Below are 25,795 nucleotides of genomic sequence, written 5' to 3'. Positions count from 1 at the left end.
GGTGCATGGGCTTAGTTGTTCCATAGCATGTGGGATCTTCTTGGACCAGGGATCGAACCCATGTCTCCTGCACTGGCAGGCAGATTCTTTACTACTGAGCCACCAGGAAAGCCTAAATTTTCAAGGGTTGAAATGGACTTACATTCCTAGAACAAGCCACATTTGGTCATGGTATATAATTCTTTTTTATATATTACTGAATTCTGTTTGCTGGTTTTTAAAATTTTTTATTTACTTTTTATTTTTTGGCTGTACCTCACTGCATGTAGAATCTTAGTTCCCCAATCAGGGATTGAACTTGTGCCCCCTGCATTGGAAGTGCAGAGTCTTAACCACTGGACCATTAGAAAAATCCCTATTTGCTGATATTTTGCTGAGGATGTCTGTCTATACCTGTATTCATGTGGAGTATTGGTCTATAGGTTTATGTTTTATATCATCTTTGTCATATGTTGATATCTGAGTAATATTAGTTTCATAATCATAACTCAGAAAAATTTCCTCCTCTTCTGAAGAGACTGTGTAGAGTTGGTGTTAATTTTATTTAAAAGTTTCTCAAAGTCCCCAGTGAAATCATCTGGCCTGATGATGTCTTTTTCTGGGAATTTTAAAATTATGAATTTAAGTTCCTTCATAGTTATAGAACTATTCAAATAATGTCCTATTGGGCAAACTGTGGTCATTTATCTTTTTGAGGAATTGCTCCATTTCATATAAATAGTCAAATTACATGTGTAGAGCTGTTTGCTATATTTTCTTATTATCCTTTAAATGTCTGCAGGGTTATTCTTTTTTTTTTTTTTTTTTGCAGGGTTATTCCTGATAGTGATAACTTGGATCTCTTTCATTTTCTTTTTTGTCCTTATTGGTAGAGGTTTATAAGCTTTATTGACCTCTTCAAAGAATTAGTTTCTTGGTTCATTGATTTTCTCTGTTTTCTCTCATTTCCAACTTCTAACCCCAAAGCAGATGTATAAGTAATTCTTCTTTAAAAAACAAATGAATGAAAAAACTACCATGGATAAATTAGGGAGCAACCACACATTTTACAAAACATTTTATTGTCATGATAAGGGAATTCTAAGCTCCTCTTAGGACAAGTCAACTGTAAGGGAATTCTAAGCTCCTCTTAGGACAAGTCAACTGTAAGGGAATTCTAAGCTCCTCTTAGGACAAGTCAACTGGTTAAAAAGGATTAATTACTTCCCAGAAATACTAGGATAGAGAAACCAATGATAAATTCTTTGTTATGGTTCTATAGGTCCTTGAGGCTGCCACCTCTTCCTCTCCTCCTCCTTTTTGTTTTTCTTCCCTTCCTCTTTCTTCTTCTTAGTCTTCCTCTTCATCTTTTAACTCTTTTTTCTTTCAGTTGTTCAGATTGCCTCATTGCTATTGTTCTATTTTCAACTTCACTGATCCTTTCCTCTGCTTCCTCATTCTGCTGCTGAGCTTAGCCGTTGACTTTTTAATTGTAATTATTGTATTTTTCAGTTTAAAAATTTTCCATTTGATTCTTCTTTATATCTGTTATTTCTTTGCTGAGCCTTTCTAGTTTTTGTTTATTTGTTTGTTTCAAGCATACTTGTAATTGCTTGTTAAAGCATTTTTCCATGGTTACTTGAAAATCTTTGCCAGATAATTCTAACATCTGTCATCTCAGTGTTGGCATCTATTGATTGTTTTTTTTCCATTTAGTTTGAGGTCTTATTGATACTTGGTATGTCAAGTGATTTTCTTTGAAACTTGGACATTTGGAGTATTGCATTATGAGTTGCCTAAGTCTTGCTTAAATCCTCTATTTTAGCTGTTTTTTTCTGATACTGCTCCAGAGGGGAAATGAAGGGGGGGACACCACCTCAGTAGTGCCAGGTAAGATTAGAGGTCTAAGTCCCTTACTTAGCCTTCATTGGCATCTAAGGGAGAAGACTCTTCATTACTGGGTGGTGGTGAGAGTCCTAATTCTGAAGAAGGAATCCCCTGACACTGCCTCAGTGTTGGCAATGTGGGGACTTCATTACCAGGTGAAGGTGGAGGTGCAGGCTCCCAGCTTGGTCTTTGCTAGAATTAATGGGGTTGAGGTTGGTGGGAGTGTTTGGTGGAGTAGACTCATTATTGTCTAAAAGTTTTCTGTCTTGCTATGTGATCCCTTTCTTGGTTCTTTGACTAGAGGGCAGACTTTTGTTGGGGCTTTTTTGCTCTCTGTCCATTGACATTTCTACATTGTCAGCTTCTTCAGTTCTAAGTCTTGGAAATTTGGGGCAAAAAGGAAGCCCAGGAAACTCACCACTATGTCATTCCTTGGGTCTCAAGGTCCTAGCTAGTTTGTCATTTTCTCTCTACCTTCCAGAGTGTTCTTATGTTTATACTATATACAATATTCAGGATTTTTAGTTGTATTTAGCAGAAGGAATAAAAAAAAAGTCCTACTTCTGCCCTGTCTTCCCAGAAGCAGAAGTCCTAGCTCTCTGGCTTTAATAATCACACTTTCCCTAACATCCACTGCTACCAAAAATAGCCTCTTCTTTTCATATACTTCTTCTAATGTCATCTACTTGGCCTATCTACTTTTGTCACTCATACAAAGAAGTTGAAAACAAACTCAGACTGAACAGCTTTATGAGAAGAGGTGATATAAAAGAGTTTGAAGATTTGTGTTCATGATTCTCATTAAATGAAATACTGAGGGAACTGTACATGGTTACAGGCAGGATATTCCTTGACCCTTCAGTATCAAAGTAGCCGTTCAAATATCATTTTATTAACATTGCTCACCTCGGGAGGCCATTTCTGAAAGGACAGATCAGGATATCCTGTAGGATCCAAAATGAATAAATAGCTCACCTTCACCGTCACAGCATTCTAGGATGGAAGGGTCTTCCCGAATCACGGCAGTCAGAGCACTGACATCTCCATTAGACGCTGCCTGATAAACCATGGTCAGGTCAACTTCTTCAGATGAATCACCTTCATGAATCAAACAGAGACAAACTTAGTATGTGGAGAGAATTCACTGAAAGAGTAACAACACCCAGGGGGTCACCCACACAAGTGATTCATGAAAATCTCTCTGGCGAATCTAGGCAGAAGCCTGAGTCATACTGATCACACACAACTTCACTACTTCTGAAGAATAGTGGGCCCGGGTGGGCTGCCTTGTAACGTCATCATATATGGGGGAGGAGCGTGAGGGAATAGCTGTCCTCTGAGATTTAATGCTTCTCTCCAAGCATTCAGAGGACTTGAAACCAGTGAGAACAGATTGGAAAGTGGAGCCTTTATCTTGGGTCTGGGTTTCCCTTTTTGATCTGAAATATGTTACTTTCCCTTTCAGTGATTCAGTTTACCCACCTTTGAAGGAGATAATGTGCTCCTTATTCTCTGCCCTCTAGATGGGCTGTCTACCCTTTCCTCTTGCTCTGAATCCTGTGGGCTAACACTACTGAGCACATCACCCAGGCCTCCTGGCCCTCAGTGTCCAGGGGCGGCAATGGCAGGAGAAGAGGAGGAGAAAGAGATGGGGCATTTCCTCTTGCCTTCCCCTAGTACAGAGTCCAGCAGCAGCTGCTTCTCTTTCTGCAGGAGGGTCCTTTCCCCAGAACCAGACCTCACTGGGCTCCCAGTGGTAACAAACATTGTCCTTTCTATCCTGCCTCATCTCTGCATGCAGTCCCTTCACAAAAGCCCTTCATTTGAACCATCTGGGGTTTCATGACATGGTGAATCCAAAAGAAACAGAGCTGCATCACACAAACATAGGGAGCAAATGTACAGACACCAATGGGGAGAGGGGGTGGAGGATGAATGGGGAGATTGAGATTCACACGTATACACTATTGATGCTATGTATAAAATGGATAACTAATGAGATGAGAACCTACTGTAGAGCACAGGGAACTGTACTCAGTGCTCTGTGGTGACCTAAATGGGGAGGGAATCCACAAAAGAGGGGATATATGTAGACATATAGCTGATTCACTCTGCTGTATAGAAGAAACTTACACAACATTGTAAAGCAATTGTATTCTAATAGAAGTTTTTTAATTAACAGAAACAGAGCTATATGCATCTCCTTTGAATTTGATGTGTGCTCAGTTGCCCTGTTGTGTCCAATTCTTTGTGGTCCCATGGACTGTAGCCCGCCAGGCTCCTCTCTCCAGGGAATTTTCCAGGCAAGAATACTGGAGTAGGTTGTCACTTCGTCCTCCAAAGGATCTTCCTGATTCAGGGACTGAACCTCATCTCTTGCATCCCCTGAGCTAGCAGGCAGATTCTTTACCTGTGAGCCCAGTGAAGTCTGGTTCTGGGGAAAGGACCCTCCTGCTGAAAGAGAAGCAGCTGCTGCTGGACTCTGTACTAGGGGAAGGCAAGAGGAAAGGCCCCATCTCTTTCTCCTCCTCTTCTTAGCCACTTGGATTATACCTTTTTGCATGTTTGAACCAACTAATAGTATTGCCAAAAGTGACAAGAGAACTGTGGGTCAAGTGACCCCAGGGAAGCAATGGAAGGGCTGAGAGAGAAGTTTGTTTATGAGGACACCTCTTGTGAAGTGCTGTGCCGAGGCCCCCTACTTAAAATCTCCCACACGTGGTCATGGTTCAGGGAAAATATGCATGTACAAGAAAAGTTCTTAAAATTGTGTTTTTCTACTAATGTGGACGTTATGCTAGAGACACTTTATAGTTCTAATGGATCTTTAGCTGGCAGTGGTCCTAAACCTTTGGCTTGGTTTCCTTGTCCCAGTACTTCTGGGAAGTCACTAATGACTTTTTAACCAGCTGACCTGTTCCAGGAGAAGCTTGTCACTGAAAATGATTCGCTTGCGACAACAAACTGCCTTGTGAAGTGAGTAGCTGCTCCCTAATTTAACCGTGGCAGGCTTGTTACTGTAGGAGCTGCTTTCAAAGCCAACTCGCATTTGACTGAAGCCTAGGACTGAGTGGTGACGGATGTGAAAGGCAAGTGCCACTTCTGTGTAAGTGTAAGGACTCTGGAGCTGCAACAGTGGGGTTCAGTTCCTGGTTTGTACCAACCAGCTGTGTAAATTTGGGCCAGTTACACTCTCTGGGTCTTAGTTTCCTTGTCTTCAAGATGGAGATGATGATGATAATAACCATGTACCTCATAAGGTTGCTGTGAGGAATAAATGAGTTAATATTTAACCCTATATGCTTTTAGAACAGGGCATGCTGCTAAGTCACTTCAGTCGTGTCCAACTCTGTGTGACCCCATAGACGGCAGCCCACCAGGCTCCCCCATCCCTGGGATTCTCCAGGCAAGAACACTGGAGTGGGTTGCCATTTCCTCCTCCAATGCATGAAAGTGAAAAGTGAAAGTGAAGTCGTGACCCCATGGATTGCAGCCTACCAGGCTCCTCTGTCCATGGGATTTTCCGGGCAATGGTACTGGAGTGGGTTGCCATTGCCTTCTCCAAAAACAGGGCATAGTGTGTTGTAAATGCTGTATATACTCGGCTACTACTACCGTTACTGCTTTTTCTTGAGAGTGTGAATGTTTCAAGAACATTTGGAATCTGGGGGATGTAAAGAAAAAGGTCTTTCTGATGATGGCTAGATGAAGGATGCATAGATTGCATAGAACATTCACTCTCTACTAGAAGCCCTCCCAGGAGCACAGACATTATGTGAGGATCGTTCATAATATCTTTGGACACAAGAAACAGGGCCAACACTTAAGCATTAAGATGGGCCTGGTGTCAGGTTGTATGACTTGATACCAAAGATGCTGGAGATGTCACTTCAAAAGGAAGGTCATGGTGGTGGCCTGAGATACATGGTGTTTATAACCTGTTTATATCATGTGTATAAATGTGATACATAAATGTGTACTCATCACGGAGTGTAATAAAATCTGTAAGGCACATTCATCACACTGTTATGTACACACAGCTGAGAGAAACAAGGAATGCATTGCCTGATAGAATAGAATTCCAAATAATTTACCAGAAGGATTCTAAGAACATTGTATTTAATAGAGATAAACTAAAGGTAATATCTTTTAGTCCATAAAATATTTGGTTGAACTAACCGAATGGTGGTTGAACCTGTCTGGTGGCTCAGATAGTAAAGAATCTGCCTGCAATTTGGGAGACCGGGGTTCGATCCCTGGGTCGGGAAGATCCCCTGGAGAAGGAAATGGCAACCCATTTCAGTATTCTTGCCTGGAAAATCCCAAGGATGGAGGAGCCTGGTGGGCTACAGTCCATGGGGTTGCAAAGAGTCTGACACTACTGAGTGACTAACACTTTCACTTTGAGCCTGGGGTGTTTTTTTGTTGTTGTTGTTAATTTTTGGCTGCCCTGGGTCTTCACTGCCATGCGAGGGCTTTCTCTAGTTGCAGAGAGCAGGGGCTACTCTCTAGTTGTAGTGCGTGGGCTTCTCATTGCAGTGGATTCTCTCATTGTGCAGTACGGGCTCTAGCCATGCGGGTTTCAGTTAGTTGCTGCCTGGGGGCTCAGCGTTTGCAGCTTGTGGGTTCTAGAGTGCAGGTTCGGTAGTTGTGGCACATGGGCCCAGTTGTCCCAAAGCATGTGGTATCTTCCCAGACAAGGGAACAAATCCATCTTCCCTGTATTCCAAGGGGGATTCTTAACCAGCAGACTTCAAGGGAAGCCCGAACTTGTAATTTTTGTTCCTCAACATACCCTGCTGGTGACCTTAACCTTATTATCCTCTATGGACTATCTCCTCTCCTCTTTCAGCCCATGGAGTTAACCAGTTGCTCAGGGCTGGCACATGGGACTAGAACTAAGCCAATCAACACCAGCACTATCCTGGCCACAGAGACTGGTTCAGGGATGTGCCCCAATAAGAGCCCATGAAAGCCCATGGGATATTTTGGGATTGCTGGGAGCAAGTTTTGTTCTACCACCCCTGAAGCCAGGAGTTATGGGGGACATCTCATGGATGGAGGGCCTAAGAATGAAGACAAGAGAAGGAGAGCAGAACTCTAAGAGAAGAAAATAATTGAGACCTGGTGACATTGTTTAAATCCCTGAATCAAGCCATATCTTAAGCCAGCACCAATTTGGGAACATTTACATGAACCAATACATTTCTTGTTTTTGCTTAAGTTTTTTGCACAGATTTCATGTATTTGTTTTTCTTTCTAATCACTGAAAGAGTTTTAACTGACAAAAGGTTTTTAGTGGTGGCACATTAGAAAAGCTCATAGACTTTAGTAGTTGGGCAGTTAACGCTATAGGAATTAACAACATGACAATCAACTAGTAGGTCTCTGGCTGTAGTAATAATAGTCTAGTAACAGAAGTGTAGGAGATAATAGGTTTTTTCCTTTTTTTCACCATGCTGAGCCTTACTTGTAGCACTCAGAATCTTCGTTGCTGCATGCGGGATCTTTTCTGTGGTATGTGGGACCTAGTTCCTGGACCAGGGGTCAAACTCGGCCCCCCTGCATTGGGAGCACAGAGTCTTAACCACTGGACCACCAGGGAAGTCTTGGCTTTTTCTCTTCTTAACCAACTGGTCATTGTCATGCCGAGGTCTATGGCCCATGGACTAAATGGGTTATAGGCAGGTAGCTGAAGGATATTCAGAGGAGAGTGACCTGAGGATGACTGGACTTTATGTAAATAGGATGAGCAGCAGAAGGCGATGGCTGTGAGATTCCTTTGTGAGGCCATGTTGGTGGCCTTCATTTATTTGAGGATTTTTTTCAAGTAAAAAAATTGTGGTGAATATAACATAAAGTTTGCATTTTAACCATTTTTAAGTGTAGAGTTCAGGAGGATGACATATATTACCACTATCCATCTCCACAATTCTTTTAATCTTCCAAAACTCAAAATTGGTATCCATTAGACAAAAACTCCCCACTCTTCCTTCCCCTCCATCTCCTGGAAACCATTCCATTTTCTGTCTCTATGAATTTGATCACTCTAGATATCTCATTTAAGTGGAATCAACATTGTCTGTCCTTTTGTTACTGGCTTATTCACTTAACAGAATGTCCTGGAGATTCACTCACATTGTGGCATGTCTCAGAATTTCCTTCTTTTTAAAGGCTGAATAATCTGTTGTGTGTATGTAACACATTCTGTTTATTCATTCATCTATTGGTGGGCACTTGGGTTGTTTCCACATTTTGCCTATTGTGAGTAATGCTGCTGCAAACTTTGGTATACAAATAATTTTTTCAGATTCTGCTTTCAATTCTTTCAAGTATATACTTAGAAGTGAAATTGCAGGATTACATGATAATTCTATTTTTAATTTTTTTAAGGAAACACTGTACTGTTTTCCAATGTGGCTCCTACAGTTTATATTCTTACCAACAGTGCTCAAAGGTTCCAATTTCCCTCGTCTTTACCAACACTTGTTATTTCCTGTTTTTTGCTTCTTGTGTTGGTTTGTTTTAATAATAGCTAGCCTGATGGGTGTGAAGTAATGTTTTGTGGTTTTGATTTGCATTTCCCTATGATTAGTGATGCGGAGCATCTTTTCTTTTCTTTTTTTTTCATGTTTTTTTGGTGTTTGTATATCTTCTCTGGAGTAATATCTAAGTCCTTTGTCCATTTTTCATTGTTTTTTTTTTTTTTTTCTGTTCAGTTGTAGAAATTCTTTTTTATGTTCTTAATATTAACTCCTTATCAGGTATATAATTTGTATACATTTTCTCCTATTGTGTGGGTTGCCTTACCACTGTTGATAGTGTCTTAATTAAAGCATTTAACTTTAATGTAGTTCAAACTGTCTGTCTTTCATTGTCTGGGCTTTTGTCATTACATCTGAGAAATTATTGCCAAATTCAACATCATTTTCCCTCTACATTTTCTTCTAAGAGTTTTATAGGTTTAGGTCTCATGTTTAGGTCTTTGATCCATTTTAAGGTATTTGTTGTAGATGGTGTTAAGGGTCTGACTTCATCATTTTGCACTTGTCTGTCCAGTTGTTTCTGAATCATTTGTTGAAAAGACAATTCTTCCCTCCACTGAATGGTCTTGGCACCCGTGTTGACTCCTCAGTTGCCTCCTAAGTTGATCACAGATGTATGAGATTATTTCTAGACTCAGTTCTGTTCCACGGATCCGTATGTCTGTCTCCATGCCAGTACTATACTGTTTTGATTGCTGCAGCTTTACAGTATGGTTTGAAATCAGGAGGTGTGAGATCTCCAACTTTGCTCTTCTTTTGTAAGTTCTGTTTTTTTTTTTTTCCTTTTGGTCATTTGGGGTCCTTTGAAATTCCACATGAATTGTAGGATGGATTTTTATATTTCTATACAAAAACATCACCAGGATTTGGTTAGGGACTGCATCAAATCTGTAAATCTCTGGGTAGTATTGACATCTTAACAACATTGTCTTTTAATCCATGAAACACAAGACATGTTTCCATTTATTGGTGTCTAATTTCTTTCAACAGTATTTTATAGTTTTCAACGTGTAAGTCTTTTGCCTTCTTGATTTTTATCCTAAGTGTTTTATTCTTCTTGATGCTACTATAAACAGAATTATTTTTCAAAGAGCTTTTAGGCAGAGAAGTTTATGGTTAAACTTTCCTGGGAAATTCCAGCAGTTAGAAATAGCAATGGTGAGAATGACGGAGGGTATTTTAATTGTCAGAGCACTGTACAAATGTCCTGGGTCACCTCAAGAGGTAGTCGTGAACTTTTGTTGTTTAAGATGTCTATCTTGGCTAGGTGTTCACCAAGGGGGTGTGTTTCAGAAGGAATTCAGACACAGAGAGATGCACAAGGTATGGGGAAGGGAAGACGTGTGAGGCAAAACAGAATGTATTTCAGAATTTCTTCTAGCCCTGAGATGCTATGTGTGTGCTCAGTCATGTCTAACTCTTACGACCTCACGTACTACAGCCCACCAGGCTCCTCTGTCCATGGGATATTTTAGGCAAGAATACTGGAGTGGGTTGCCATTTCCTCTTCCGAGGGATCTTCCCGACCCAGGGATTGAAACTGTGCCTCCTGAATCTCTTGCTTGGCAGGTGGATTCTTTACCAGTGGGTCATAAGATAATGTACTAAATTACAAAATGATTAGGAAATTGGAAAGGAATGAACTTCCATGGAACTTGTGTAGAAACAGTCAATTTAAATTGCAGTCAATGCAAATAATTATGCCTGAACCTGAGATAGTACAAAGAATTTCTGAAGATATGAGGAAGGGTGATTTAGAAATAACAAGTATGACAAGAACAACTGATGGTCCTGATGGAATCTAAAACAGAGGCAAGAAAAATTCTTTTCTATCAGAAGTCACAAAGCCATTTAAGATATGCAGAAGATCTACATAAACAAACGATACATACATTCTTCCTTCTCTCCTTCCTTCTTTCTTTATCCTCTTGTTACCTACTCTCTATTTTTTTTGTCTGTTTATCTATTAATCAGCTATTTATCATCTGTTTATCTTTTTTTCCATTTAACTTTAGAGGAGGAGCATGGTTTGAATGGCTTTTGTCTCTCCAACTGTGTGAGAGTTAAACAGATGTATATATGGATGCATAAATAAAAACTCTATAATTCACAGAGGGAAAGAGACTGAAATAGAGAAAATGGAAAACAGACATTAAAGAATAGAAAGAATGAAGTATGTGAACAGATGTGGTTTAGTCGCTAAGTCGTGTTTGACTCTTGTGACCCCATGGATGAGCCCACCAAGTTCCTCTGTCCACAGGATTTTCCAGGCAGGAATACTGGAGTAGCTGCCATTTCCTTCTCCAGGGAGTCTTCCTGACCCAGGGATCAAACCCGGGTCTTCTGCGCTGCAGGCAGATTCTTTACCAACTGAGCTACCATGAACAGATGTAGATTATATTTTTATAAAAAATTATCTGTATATATGTATATAAATGAAAAATATAAGACAAGAATATGCATCAAAAATAGAGATAATTTATTACATATTATTCAGTACTTTCTATATTTTACCAATTCTCCACAATGAATTTATATATATTGTTGTTGTTTAGTCGTTAAGTCATGTCTGATTCTTTTGAGATCCCATGGACTGTAGCCCTCCAGTCTCCTCTGTCTGTGGGATTTTTCAGGCAAGAATACTGGATTGGGTTGCCATTTCCTTCTCCAGTGGGTCTTCCTGAGCCAGGGATCGAACCCACATCTCTTGAATTGGCAGGCATTGGTAGGTTGATTCTTTACCCCCAAGCCACCTGGGAAGCCCTTAGATATTTTTAATAATCATCAAAATAAGCCAAATTTTAAATGATGAGAGAGGAGAGAGTCTTACTAGCTTTATATTAATATTTATATTAATTATATTATAAATATATTTATATTAATATTTATATTAATGTGTTACTACTGGAAGGGTAGACACGGCCTGAGTGACTGCCTGAGTGAGAAAACAAGTCCTTGATATTTAACAAAGTGCTGAGAAAGGAAAGACATACATGTATTTTTAAAATTCCAACCTTTATAAATACCCTAGCAAATTTTTTAAAAAATAGGAAAATATTTAAAATTTTATTAATTTTTACTTAAAATTAAAAGGCTAGATTAAAAAAAATCATCTGTTTCCCTCATTTTTCATGGTTAAAACCTTGTAACAGTTTTTTGCATGTGTCATACATTATCTACCGAATTTCAAGGGCCCAGCTTTTTAATAATAGGATTGTAGACATATGACAGTCTGCTAGAAATGTTTTGGATTAGGGGGAAAAAACAAAAAATCAAAGCTTCTCAGATTTTACACAAATGTGGGTTCTTTCACATAAAGGCTCTGTCCCTGGTTTCTTGTGGACTTCCTTGGAAAAGTCCTTGATGGCATCAGTTACTGAACCTACTTTGTTGGAATTACCCCAAGGTCAGCTTGGCATTTGTTCTGCTTAAATTGAGACTGTTTTGTGGAACAAGGTCAATGTAAAGACAGATCAGGTACTGCAGTTTCAAGTGTCCAGACCAGAGGGCGTTGGGAGGATTTCTTGGGTTCATTCTTTTCTGAAGATCCTTGGATGCCTAAACCTAGCTTAGAGTCACCAGTGAAGTCAGGCTTCATTTTAGGCAACTATAGAGGCTTCCACAGTTATTTCTTAGATTGTTTTTTTAGAGTGGAATTGATTGCATCTGAAGAACTGAGAGTTATTAATTCATCCATTTACTTAACATCTACCCTAGGTTAGTGAAATTGCAGGTACACAGATTGTAGAGTCACTGCTCCTAAGGAACCAGGAGGAAGACATGCTCTCATGCGAAAAGGAGTGTGTTGTTTATGATTGAGATACACCAGGCATATTATGGCAGGACTGAGGAAAAATGATTTGAATGAATAGTTTCCTGGGCCTTCTCATAATCCAGACCCGTCTATCCTCCTGGAGGATTATCCTAGGTGCTTTGGGGACAGTTGAGACATTGTCTTTGGGGGGCTACCTGGAGTGATCTGTCCATAAAGTGGTGAGGCTTTTCCACTTTTAGGGAAGATGTCAGGCCTTCATCGCACCCCAGTGGCTCCATGTAACAATATTGCCACCCACTGGTGATAAGAGTCTCTCTGGGCCTTGACCTGGGCTCTGAGCCAGGATGGTACCAGTTCTGCTGGATAGAATTAAAAGCCAGCTGGGAATACTCTGGCCATGCAGGAACAAGTTTAAGGTCACTGATAAAGTTGCTGGCATTGAATTCAAATGAGTCTCATGTGACTCATCTTATACATCATGTGACACACAGCATATAGATATGGAAGTGATATAGAAAAATAGTAAGAACCCAGCCTCCAGATTTTGAATCCTAGCACTGCCAGTTTCCTGCTAGCTGTATGATCTTGGGTGAGTTACTTAACTTCTTTATTCCCATTCTTCACTTGTCAAATGGGTAAAAACAATATTTACTTCACAGGGTTGTTTTTGGGAGCTAAATGGGTTCATCTACATAAAGAACAATGCCTGGCACAAAGTATTCAAATTATGTCGATAATCATGTGCTATTACTATTACTACTTTAAAAAGTATGTATTTACTCATTTGACTGTGGTGGGTCTTTGCTGCTGTGCAGGCTTTCTCTGGCTGCGGGGAGCAGGGGCTTTCTCTAGTTGTGGTGCGCGTGTTTCCCATTGTGGTGGCTTCTCTCGTTGCAGAGCACAGGCTCTAGGGTGTATGGGCTCAGTAGTTGTGGTGCATAGGCTTAGTTGCCCTACAGCACGTGGGATCTTCCCAGACCAGGGATCGAACTCATGTCTCCTGCATTAGCAGGCAAATTCTTAATCACTGAGCCACCAAGGAAGCCCTCACTATTACTACTTTGATAGGGAGAGGAACCTCTGTCTTCTTTCCCCATAATGAGTCTTGCTCAACAGACTGTAGAGATTTTGTCAGCTGAAACATTTTGCTATTTTGCCTGTTTTCTCCTTTAGTCCCTCGGGGTGTATTGGCTGAGGTTTTAAGAGTGTTTTATAAAGTGCCAGTCATATGGGAGTACAAAAAAAGAGTTTCTTTCTAACATTTTAAAGAGAAAAATAGCTCCAAGCTTTCTGCATGTACCAGCTGAGAAAAGATATTCAAAGCAACCTTCTTGCTGTGGGAGTGGAAAAGAAGGGATTTCATTCTGTGGGAAGAAAGTCTTGCAACAATATTATCTCAAGGGTAAATATCTGGCCACAATCAGACCTTTCTTCATAACCAAACTTGTGATGCAACACATGTTGTGAATCTCAAAATCACTGTGTTTCTCTGGGTGATTCCTCTGACCTGCGAATTCCATTCCACAGTTAGCATCTCTATTGGACATGGGGTGGCGGGTAGTGCTGGGAAATGGAATTTGCTGTTCTAAGAAGCATGTCTGTGTTGAACTTCAGTAATGATGAATATCTAGAAAGCATTTTCATAAAGGGAACCTTCATTTTAATAATGTGCTCAATTGCTCCAATCGTGTCCGACTCTTTGCAACCCCATGGACTGTAGCCTACCAAGCCACTCTGCCCATGGGGTTCTCCAGGCAAAAATATGCAGTGGGTTGCCATTTCCTTCTCCAGGGGAGTCTTCCCAACCCAAGGATTGAACCTGGGTCTCTTACGTCTCTTGCATTGGCAGGTGAGATTTTTACCACTAGCACCACTTGGGAAGACCCTATTTTGATAATACTAGTTCTTAAAAAGATCTCAATTTTTAACACATAGGACCTTTAGTATATGTACAATGAATGAATTGATTGATTGGTATAGTTCTCATGTTCAATGGGCTTTCTCACCCATTAGAGCCTTATGTAAATCTCACTGATGTTAACAATGTTGTATCAAGAAGTTCTTTGTAAGTAGGCAAGTATAAGTCTTAAATGACTTTTATGAAGGATTGTGGTAGCCTAGCTGGTTTTGGAAACTGAAGAATAATCCACATGTTACTTTGACCACTGTACTTTCAGTCCTCCTCACTTTCGCCTGGATCAAACGTATGACACCACTCACCTCTCTTACTTTCAAGAAATGGGAGATGTTCCTGTCAGGAATTTGCCATTTTAACCTGGGACTTTGAAAGGTGAGGAATAGGTGAAGAAGCAGAGTTTGTTCAGTTTGGGGAAGAGAAGACTCAGTTGGACAAGACAGCTGTTTTCAAACATCGGAAAAGCTAGAGGAGAGTTTAGATTTGTTTTCTGCAGATCCAGTAAAAGTTGATCCAGTCACTGAGTTGTGTCTGACTCTTTGTGACCCCATGGACTGTAACCCACCAGGTTCCTCTGTCCATGAACTTATCCAGGCAATAATACTGGTGGATAGCCATTCCCTTCTCCAAGGGATCTTCTTGACCCAGGGATCAAACCTGGGTCTCTGGCATTGCAGGTGGATTCTTTAACAGCTGAGCCACCATGGAAGCCCAGAGGGCAGAGCTAGTTATAGTGGATAGAAATTGGCAAAATCAAGACTTTTAATGACTAGAGCTGTTCATAATTGGAAAGAATTATCTTGTGCTGTGTGTGTTCTTTCTCGCTACCCATGTCTAAGGAGGTTCTTATCAAGCATATCTTGGGATGCACTTGAGGAGATGTCTGTATTGACTAGAAGGTTGAGCTCTAAGGTTCCCTCTGTGATTGAGATTCTATGTGTCTTTCTCACATCTGTGTAGAACCAAATAATGAATCACTTACTCTTGATGGACAGTGACAATTAGGCTGAAAAGGATTTGGAGAAGTGGGTCTTCCTTGGGTCCTTTAAAATGCATCCTCCTATTGGCCCTCCACTGTGGTCACTTGTAAAACTGCCCCAAGAGCCTTGATAGCCTGAAAATATTTTAAGAAAACAAATGCAGTTTGGGTGATTGGTCCAAGTTTAGAGATTGAATCAATCTCTCTGCAGTCCTTGAGATTCCATGGCTCCTGAAGCCCTGATACAGTTCCCTTCTGTCATCTGGGCTCCTGTGGCTGTCTTCATTGTCTGGACTCTGCTTTCTCCCTCCTCACGATAATCTCATGGATTCCTTAATGTAGTTGAAATGGAATCAAGAATCACTCACTATATTGGGCTTGTCGCTTTATAAAAGGCACAGAATAAAACCCAAACTGGTGAATAATCACCCTTCATGTGACCTCACTAGAATATTGTCAGTATGGCTTTCCTCTTATTGCAGAAAAAATTATCTTGAACGTTAGATAGCAGAAGTAGACAGAGAGTGTTGGATACATTGAGTCTGTGTTTATGGGTTAGTCACTCAGTTGTGCCTCACGCTTTGTGACTCCATGAACTCTAGCCTGCCAGGCTCCTCTGTCGGAATTCTCCAGGCAAGTGTACTGGAGTGGGTTGCCATACCCTTCTCCAATATTGTATATATTGATAAATTGATTTAATTATCATATTATTTTCCAATCGACAAATTGAAGAGAAGTAGATATAGGAAATGAAGTCTCATCCTTCACAATCCTTAGAAATAGAATTAGGAAAAGAGTCTTCTGCTCCTTTAAATAATTGTATAAAGCATATCACTAGCATTTCAGGTAGAATTGAACTAAATAAGTAGCTTTCTCCAGCTCTCATATATTATGGGTATATGATTACCTAAGGCTGATTCAAACTGTGTCATCTAGCTGTGAGTATATAATATTGTGAAGTCTAAAAAAAGTGACAACACGGCAAAGGAAACCATAAACAAAACAAAAACACAACCTATGGAAAGGGAGAAATGTTTGCAAATGATGCAACTGGCATTTCCAAAATATACAAACAGTTCATACAACTCAACAACAACAAAATAAACAATCAAAAAGGGACCAGATCAAGAGTAATATTAAAAGGATGCAATGACTGGCTTGTCAGGTCCCATATCAGACTGGAGGCAGGCCTAACAGCTGAAGAAGGGTTGATAACTTTTTAAGCTACTGTATGGTGGCTTGTGTGTATTTCTGGGGAATGATTAATATAATCTCTATTGATCTGAGGATATAGAGATATATTAAGATTGTAACACCCAGTGACTAATAGTCCTTAGCATAGTGCCAGAGTTACATTTTACAAAGAAAATAGAGATCATGCTGATTTTTCATTTGATGTTTTCTCTTTTTTAAACATTTAACGTGTGCTCAGTTGCTCGCTCAGACGTGTCTGACTGTTTGTGGCCCCATGGACCATAGTCCACCAGACTTGTCTGCCCATGGAATTTTCCAGGCAAGAATGCTGGAGTGGGGTGCCATTTCCCATTTTAGGGGATCGTCCTGACCTAGGGATTGAACCTGTGTCTCTTGTGTTAACTGTGTGGCTGGCAGATTTTTTTTACCACTAGTGCTACCTAGGAAGCCCAAACATTTAGTTATTGGATCATAAATATTTTCCCATGCTATAAGGTAAGATTTGAAAATGTTATTTGTAAAATGTGGCATAAAATTCCATTGATTGGACTTAACACTATTGATTTAATCATTCTCTTAATATTAAACATTTAAATCCTTTCACTTTTGGAGGGAATTATTAATTCTGTGGCTATTCCAAATAATACTATTATGTTCTTGCACATATGTCTTTCTGTGAATCTTTGATTATTTGCTTTGGACACATTTCTAGAAGTGAACTTATGAAGCAATGAATTTTTGACTCTTTGTCAAATTGCCCTCCTGAAAGGTTGACCCAACTCATCCTCCCCAAGCAGGACATGACAGCAAACATTTCACTTCATTCTTTTTTTACTATTTATTTTTTAACTGCACGGGGCTTCATTTCTGTATGTGTGCTTTATCTAGCTGTGGAGAATACGGGCTACTCTCTCGTTGTGGTATGCGGGCTTTTCATCACCGGACCTTCTTTTTTGCAGGGCACAGACTGTAGGGCGCGGGCTTCAGTGGTTGCTGCAAGTGGGCTCAGTAGTTTGAGCACTCGAGCTTAGTAGCCCGGCAATATGTGGGATCTTCCTGGACCAGCAGGGATTGAAACAGCGTCCTCTGCATTGCAAGATTCTTAATCTCTGGACCACCAGGGAAGCCCTCGCCTCATTCTTAATGACACTGCATTATTTTATTTTATTTTTTTTCAGTGCTGGTCTGAAAGAAGGAAACGGGTACATAATTTCCAAAGGTCATTTCTTTTATTGTTCCTGAGAGAGAAGTTTTTCATATATTTATGGCCATTGCATGAATTACTCATAGGTGTCCTTTATATATTATTTTAAGGCATTTGTCTTTATCTGATTGATTTGAAAGAGCTCTGTTTACAGTAAGGATATTAACTCTTCATCTGTTATCTAGGCTGCAGTTACTTTTCCCTGTTAGCCACTGAAGTCCTCAGTTTGTTTTGTTGGGTTTTGAAAAATACATTGTCAAAACCTATGGATATTGCATTGATCATTCATTGTTTTTATGATTAGAAAGGTCATAACCCACGGAACCTTATACCTAAGTGTTAACATTCAGTCGTGTCTGACTCTTTGTGACCCCATGGACTATACAGTCCATGGAATTTTTTAGGCCAGAATATTGGAGTAGGTAGCCTTTCCCTTCTCCAGGGGATCTCCCCAACCCAGGAATCAAGCCCAGGTATCCCACATTGCAGGCAGATTCTTTATCAGCTGAGCCACAAGGGAAGCCCCAGAAAACTGGAGTGGGTAACATATCCCTTCTCCAGCAGATCTTCCTGACCCAGGAATCAAACTGGGCTCTCCTGCATTGCAGGAGGATTCTATACCAACTGAACTATCAGGGAAACCCTCTGTTAACATTTAAGTATAATTCATATGAAACCTTTTTTTAAATCCTCAAGTGTTTTATATTTTTTTAAGTTTAAAAAAATTTATTTATTTTTACATATGGAACTTTTAAACTGTATTTTTGTGTGCCATAATTATCCTTTTCCCCCAACATCAGGTAATTCTCCTTTTCCTCACTTGTTTGTAAGGGCAACCTTACATCTAGTTAACACATAGTTAACACCTTGGAGGAGGCGCCTCCTACAACCCACTCATTGGAACTGAAGCCTGGAACGCAGGGATCCAAGAGCCATTTCTCTGCAGTGGTACACTCATGAATGTGGAAAAGTGGCCAAAGTGCTCATCACTCCCATTCCATAGAGTCTTGTCGTCTGCCTATAGTCACGGTTCTTAGCTTGTTTAGTGTTTCCTGTACGGTTTTGAGTTCTAGAATTTTTGCTAGCCTATTTGAAGGAATTAAACTCAGAACAATCCTAAAATTAGCAAAAACATCAATACAATCACTTCCATGGCACAACAACGTCCACCAGCAACTGTGAAAGCATCCACTGTTATTTGCCTGTCCCCAAGGGGTCTCTGTCACTGTCTGAATAGCAATCATAATGATGGTCAATGATTATACCAAGCTTATTATTACCAGGCACTGTGCTAAGCCTTTTGTAGAAATCGACTCATTTAATGCTTTGTGGCCCAGCTGCATGGGTCACCTGCAATGCGAGAGAGATCTGGGTTTGATCCCTGGGTTGGGAAGATCCCCTGGAGAAGGGAAAGGCTACCCACTCCAGTATTCTGGCCTAGAGAATTCCATGGACTGTATAGTCCATGGGGGAGCAAAGAGTCAGACACAACTGAGAGATTTTCACTTTCACTTATGAGAATGATTCCCATTTTATGGATGAGGAAACTGAGGCACCAAGCAGGAAAGTAACTTCCCCAAAGTCACACAGGTAGTAGTGAGCAGTGAAGCTCAGATAAGCCTGCAGGCTGTCAGGCCTGAGACTGGATCCTCTGACCAATGTGCCCTATTGTCTGCCACTGCCTGTTGACTCAGGAGGCAAAGCCTTCATGTGTTTCAGTGAACTCATGATCTTCCCTGGCGCTGGACAATATTCCACATGCCATTCTCTCTTACTCACAGCAGCCTATACCAAACTGTTCACAAGCAGTTCACAAGTTCACCAAACTGTTCATAAGCTCAGCAGTCTCCTTGACAGGCATTATTGTACTGGAGTTTATATTTATTTGTAGCAAAAAATAAAATCTACACATTAACTGAAAATCAGTAATGCATCTACAAAGAGCTGCTTCTATACCCGAGAGAGAAAGAATTAACATTAGTGATAATAGCATAAAGATTCTAAAATAAGGATTAGTGAATTCTCTTTAAAACATTAAGATAAATGTAATATGACCAAGGAACAAATAACTTTCATACTGAAACTCAGAAAGAGAGTGAAATTTTTCTAATTTATTTTCTAAGGCTAGCATACACTGCTCAAGACACATGCATACAAGCACCTATGTGGACCCAATTTGTAAATTCTGAATTCTAGGGTTTAAATTAAATTCTGTCAGATTAGATTCAGTTGGATGTTGAAAGAATAATACACCATGACTGGACAGAGTTTATTCTAGAATATAGATGTTTTAAGTTTTCCAGTGCCTATTAATAAGTTATATCACATCAGTAGAACAAAGGGGAAATACAGGATTACATAAATAAAGAATAGAAAGGCATTTAACAAAATTTGATATCTTCTTTAAAACTGCTTAACAACTAGGAATAAAAGATTTCATTCTCAACATGAGTACATCTATTTCTAACCAATTACAAACATCACCCCTAATAGTGAAACAATAGAGAAAGAAAGAAGACAAGCTTTATCTAATGCAGTAATGTTGTTGTTCAGTTTCTCAGTTGTGTCTGATTCTTTTGTGACCCCATGAACAATAGGTTGCCAAGCTCTGTCCATGAGACTTCTCAGGCAAAAATATTGGAGTGGGTTGCTATTTCCTTCTCCAGGGATAAAACTCGCATCTCCTGCATTGGCAGGTGGATTCTTTACCACTGAGCCACCTGGAAAACTCAGTAATATATGAAACAAAAAGAAATGAGATGACAGTCATAAAGAAAGAAGACAATTATCAGAATTTAATCAAGGCTAACTTTTAAAGATGACTCATGTTCTGTGTGCTGTCCTAACAGCTTCCTTTGAATTAAGTTATTATTTGTTTCAACAACTTTATGATGTAGGTAGTATCCTTACCCCTGTTAACAGATGAGACAACTGAAGCAGAGAGAAATTTAATAATTTCCCCAAAGTTGTACCACTATTAAATGTCAGAGCAGGATTTGAAACCACTCAATCTGGTTTCATCATATTTAGAATTAATGTTAGCCAGATTTTAAAATAAATATGAAACTAAATAGTTCTTCTCTATTAAATATGAGGAAACTAACTCCTTTCATTGAAAATAACTCATTAAAATGAAAATATAAAATGCCCATTAATAAATATTCAGAATCTAAATAAGGAAAACTACAGAATTAAAAAAGAGTTGGATTCATGAAGATACATGCCATGCTTCCAGACGGGTGATCTAAATAGCATAACCAATTTTAATTTTTACACAGATCCATTTTTAAGTTTAATGTCATTTCAATAAAAGTTCCAACAGTTCTTTGCAGGGGGCAGGTGCAGGAAAATGATATTAACTTTCATTTGTGAAAACAAATGGATAACGTTGTGTTTTAAAGAAGGGAAAAAACAATATACTTAAGTATTTGTTTACCTTACAGAATCTCTCTGTCAGGATGCATAAGAAACTGCTTACAATGTTTTGCTTCCAGTAGGGCATCTGGATGGCTGGAGGGGTTGGTGTGAGGGGAGATTTTTCGCTATATATTGTTTTATACCTTGAAATCATGTGAATGTATTATTATACCAAGAGAAGAAACAAGCAAAAAGAGGAACCACCCTCATCAAATTGTAAAAAACCAACAAAATTTTTTGAAAAAAGTATTGAGGGAGGATTCCTCTATCAAATAAAAAAATGTTATGAAACTGTAATAGTTTAAAAAGTAAGATTATGCTTTAAGACTAGATCGGTCCCTAGAACAACATAGAAAGTCTAGAAACCTGCCTGTCACCAGCATGGAAAGTAGAAGCTCACACATAGACTGGCTTATAAGCAATGGAATGAGTTATGTCTAAAAAGCAAGTCTCAGATTGAGAAGATAGAATCCCAGAAAAAGAGGAAAGGGAAAGTAAAAGTACTCCAAGACCTGTGAGCTTTCCTGGTGAATTATTTTCCTTCTGATGTGGTTTTCCTGCTAGGCAAATTCTGCCTTTTCCAATTTCCAAGTAAAAAGGGGTGCTATCAAAAATAGACTCTTAGACCAATGGAATAGAATAGAAAGCCCAGAAATAAACCCACACACTTTCAGTCAGTTAATCCATGACAAAGGAGAAAAGAATATACATTGGAGAAAAGACAGTCTTTTCAATAAGTGGTGCTGGGAAAACTGGACAGATACATGTAAAATAGTGAAATTGGAACTTTCTCTAACACCATATACAAAAAACAAACAAACAAACAAAAAAACCCTCAAAGTGAATTAAGGATCTGAATGTAAGACCGGATACTATAAAATTTCTAGCAGAAAATATAGGCAGAACACTCTTTGCATAAATTGCAGCAATAATTTTTTGGGTCTGTCTCCTAAAGTAAAGGACATAAGAGCAAAAATTAAACAAATGGGACCTAATTAAACTTAAAAGCTTTTGCACAGCAAAGGAAACCATCAACAAAGTGAAGACAACCTACTGAATGGGAGAAAATATTTGAAAATGACATGACTGATGAGGGATTTGTATCCCTCATCATATATATATATATGATATATATATATATACATATATATAAACATATACTACAGTTCATACAATTCAACGTCAAAAAAAGAAAAAAAAACTGGTTAAAAAATGGGCTGAAGAACTGAGTAGACATTATTCCAAAGAATAAATGCAGATGGCCAACAAGTACATGAAAAGATGCATGAAGGTACATGAAGGTTTCTATAATTCTGGGCCAGGATTAAAGGAAGTCTGCCATGCCATGACGGTTTTTCAGAGCCACTTTGGCCTGTACTGGCCCGTCTCTGGTCCTCACCATCCCATTTTGCTTCTTCAACCAATGTTGCCAGGGCCACTTCAGTTAGTACTAATGCATTCTCTTATCCTAAATATGAATGTAGGGCCCAATTACCAACATGCTATTGGAATTAGGAACATAGTCGGTGCACAATAAGGAGGAAAGAAAAAGGAATGATAATAAAGAAGATAATCACCATTCTCTCCAGCCCAAAAGGAGTAAGAGAAACTATCTTCCAGGAATCTCAGTGTGCAATGAAAAACAAAAGGAAGGCCAACTAAGAAGAACCAAAGTGTGTGCATCTTCAAGCAGTGCCAATAACAGGAACAGCAGTGTTAATTCCCCAGACAGAATAATTGGTTCAGAAAGCAGCTTAAACCAGATCATTGTTGAGCGGAGCATGAGTACCCCTCAGTCCTTATATGAGATGGATGCACTATGCCAAGATCATTACTCCCACATCAACCAGATGTTGAGGGAGGCACACTTCAACAGCCTATCGGAGTGAGGACAATCTCCAACATGATGAACTAGGAGCTCCTTATTCCAGCCTAAAATTTGTTTATAAAAGCAATCGCACACATACACACACAAAAGAAAAGATATTCAGTATCATTAATCATCAGAGAAATCCAAACTAGAACCACAATGAGGTATCACTTCACACCATCACAATCGCCATCATAAAAAAGCACACAAGTAACAAATGTTGTCAGGGATGTAGAGAAAAGGGAACCCTCCTACACTGTTGGTGGGAATGTAAATTGGTGCAGCCACTATGGAAAACAATATGGAAGTTTCTCAAAAAACTAAAAACAGAGCCATATGATCCAGGAATCCCACTCCTGAGTTTATATTCAAATATAACAAAAACACTAATTCAAAAAGATACATGTACTGAAATAGTCATAGCAGCATTATTTACAATTTCAAACACCTGAAAGCAACCTAAGTGTCCATCAACAAATGAATGGATAAAAAGATGTGGTGTATACATTCAATGGAACACTACTCAGCCACAAAAAGGAATGCAATTTTGCCATTTGTAGCAACATCGATGGACTTGGAGGGCATTAGGCTAAATGAAATAAGTCAGACAGAGAAAGACAAATAGTGTATGATATCATTTACGTGTGGGATCTAAAAGACACAACAAACTAGTGAGTATAATGAAAAAGCAGCAGACTCATAGATACAGAGAGCAAACTAGTGGTTACCAGTGTGAGGGAGGAGAAATAGGGGAGTCGGAGGTACAAACTATTACATATATGATAGGCTCAAGGACGGAGAAGGCAATGGCACCCCACTCCAGTACTCTTGCCTGGAGAATCCCATGGACGGAGGAGCCTGGTGGGCTGCAGTCCATGGGGTCGCTGAGTCAGACACGACTGAGCGACTTCACTTTCACTTTTCATTTTCATGCATTGGAGAAGGAAATGGCAACCCACTCCAGTGTTCTTGCCTGGAGAATCCCAGGGATGGCGGAGCCTGGTGGGCTGCCGTCTATGGGGTCGCACAGAGTTGGACACGACTGAAGCGACTTAGCAGCAGCAGCAGCAGGCTCAAGGATGTACTATACAACATGGGGAATATTGCCAATATTTTGTAATAATGGTGTGTTAGTTGTTCAGTCACGTCCGACTCTTTGTGACTCCATGAACTGTAGCCCGTCAGGCTCCTCTGTTCACGGAATTCTCCAGGCAAGAATATTGGAGTGGGTAGCCATTCCCTTCTCCAGCAGATCTTCTCGACTCAGGGTTTGAACACAGGTCTCCTGCATTGCAGGCAGATTCTTTACTGTCTGAGCCACCATGGAAATTAACCTTTAAAATTGTATAAAAATTAAAAAATAATTTTTAAAAAGGAGCACTAGGCTATGAATTCATTATAGAGGGGAAGATAACTTGACCGATGGATGGTCTCTTGAACAGGGAAGACCAGTTGTCCATGTGACCTTAGGGAGATCATTTGTAAGAATCACTAGCATTTACTAAATGATTACTTTGGACCAGGCGTGGTTCCAAGTGCTTTGTATGTACTATGCCATTAAATCTTTATAACCATGCTCTGAAGATTGTTATAACCATCTTTATAACAACCCTATAACCACTTCTAGCAGTTGCTGAGTGATTACTATGGGCCAGCTGTGGTTGCAGGAGCATTGCATGTACTCATTAATCCCGTCTCTATAAACAGTCCTTTGTGGTAGCACTATCTTAATCTACAAGTAGGAAAGTGAGGTATAGAGATGTTAAGCTGCTAGGTCATGCGGTAAGCAGCAGCAGCAGCCGTGCCCATTACCAATTTACAGAAGGATAGAATTTGGGTAATAAAGTCTAACTTTTTATTTTTCCTTTGTGCTTGGTCTGTTTTCACTTGATCGCAGTGGGCCTTGCACAGAGGCCTCATACTGGTACTTGGCACTTCAGACCAGAGTTCCTCCTCCCGCCCCTGAGCACAACAGCTCAATTCAAGATGGCAGCAGTGGGCCCTGTGCAGAGACACTGCTCCCGGCACTGTGATCTGGAGCCTGAGCCATGCAGCTGAATGGCTCCCCTGGGAGAGCTCCGCCCGCTGCCCGCTGCTGAGATCCCTATAACGCAGCCCCGCCTATGGCCTGTGGGGAGAACATGTCCTCCAGAGCGGGGGTCCCCAACCTCTGGAATCTAATGCCTGATGATCCGAGGTGGAGCTGATTAATGATAATAGAAATAAAGTGCACAATAAATGTAATGCACTTGAATCATCCCCCAACTGTCCCCTGTCTCCTGTGGGTGGAAAAACTGTCTTCTGTGACATTGGTTCCTGGTGCCAAAAATGTTGGGACTGCTGCTCTACAGCCTGAGCTTGCACCTCTCCATTCTTTGATCAAAGAATAAAATTCTCCTTTACTTCTGAACTAAAGTTAGTCTCATTCTGTTGGCTCCAATGGCATTGGTCAGAAGGACCCTTGCTGGAGCCTGACAGGAAAGGGTTGGTAACAAGAGTGGCCCCACTGGGATTTGAACTGTTTGGTTTGACCCCAGTGGCCATTACAGTTCGCTCTACTGCACCATAGCTAATCCTTCTGTTTCTGTTTTCACATAGAATTATACGTTCATTGAGTTTCTTTCAGTTCCACAAGTGACTACTATTCTAAACAAAACACTTCCAGGATCCTCTCTTCAACTGGTTTTGGCAGTGACCACCTGAAAGTAGACAGGTCTAAGCCACCTCTAGGCCTCTCCATAGTGGTCATGCTGAGTCAGCCGACTTGCTGCCAAAACTCTAGGACATCATTTTTGAAGAGCACCTCCCTGGTGGCTCAGACGGTAAAGCGTCTGCCTACACTGCAGGAGACCCGGTTTGATTCCTGGGTCGGGAAGATCCCCTGGAGAAGGAAATGGCAATTCACTGCAGCACTCTTGCCTGGAAAATCCCATGGACGGAGGAGCCTGATAGGCTACAGTCCATGGGGTAGCAAAGAGTCAAACACGACTGAGCAACTTCACTTTCACTTTCAGGTAAGAAGGACAAAAA

The 25,795-nt window shown here is 40.1% G+C and overlaps 1 protein-coding gene and 1 pseudogene across 1 annotated transcript in view; one reads left to right on the top strand and one right to left on the bottom strand.

The window, feature by feature from the left end:
• ANKRD55 (ankyrin repeat domain 55) overlaps positions 1–25,795 on the bottom strand; it is a 108,766-nt gene that overhangs the window by 73,660 nt on the left and 9,311 nt on the right. The window contains exon 2 of the mRNA XM_055554903.1: positions 2,842–2,964. Coding sequence (XP_055410878.1) covers positions 2,842–2,964 — 123 coding nt within the window. The remainder of the gene's footprint in view (positions 1–2,841; positions 2,965–25,795) is intronic.
• Positions 22,154–22,802, top strand: LOC129633344 (protein FAM104A-like; annotated as a pseudogene).

This window comes from Bubalus kerabau, chromosome 18 (assembly GCF_029407905.1).
Source record: "Bubalus kerabau isolate K-KA32 ecotype Philippines breed swamp buffalo chromosome 18, PCC_UOA_SB_1v2, whole genome shotgun sequence".
Classification (NCBI taxonomy): domain Eukaryota; kingdom Metazoa; phylum Chordata; class Mammalia; order Artiodactyla; family Bovidae; genus Bubalus; species Bubalus kerabau.
This window is presented reverse-complemented; position numbering and strand designations above follow the sequence as displayed.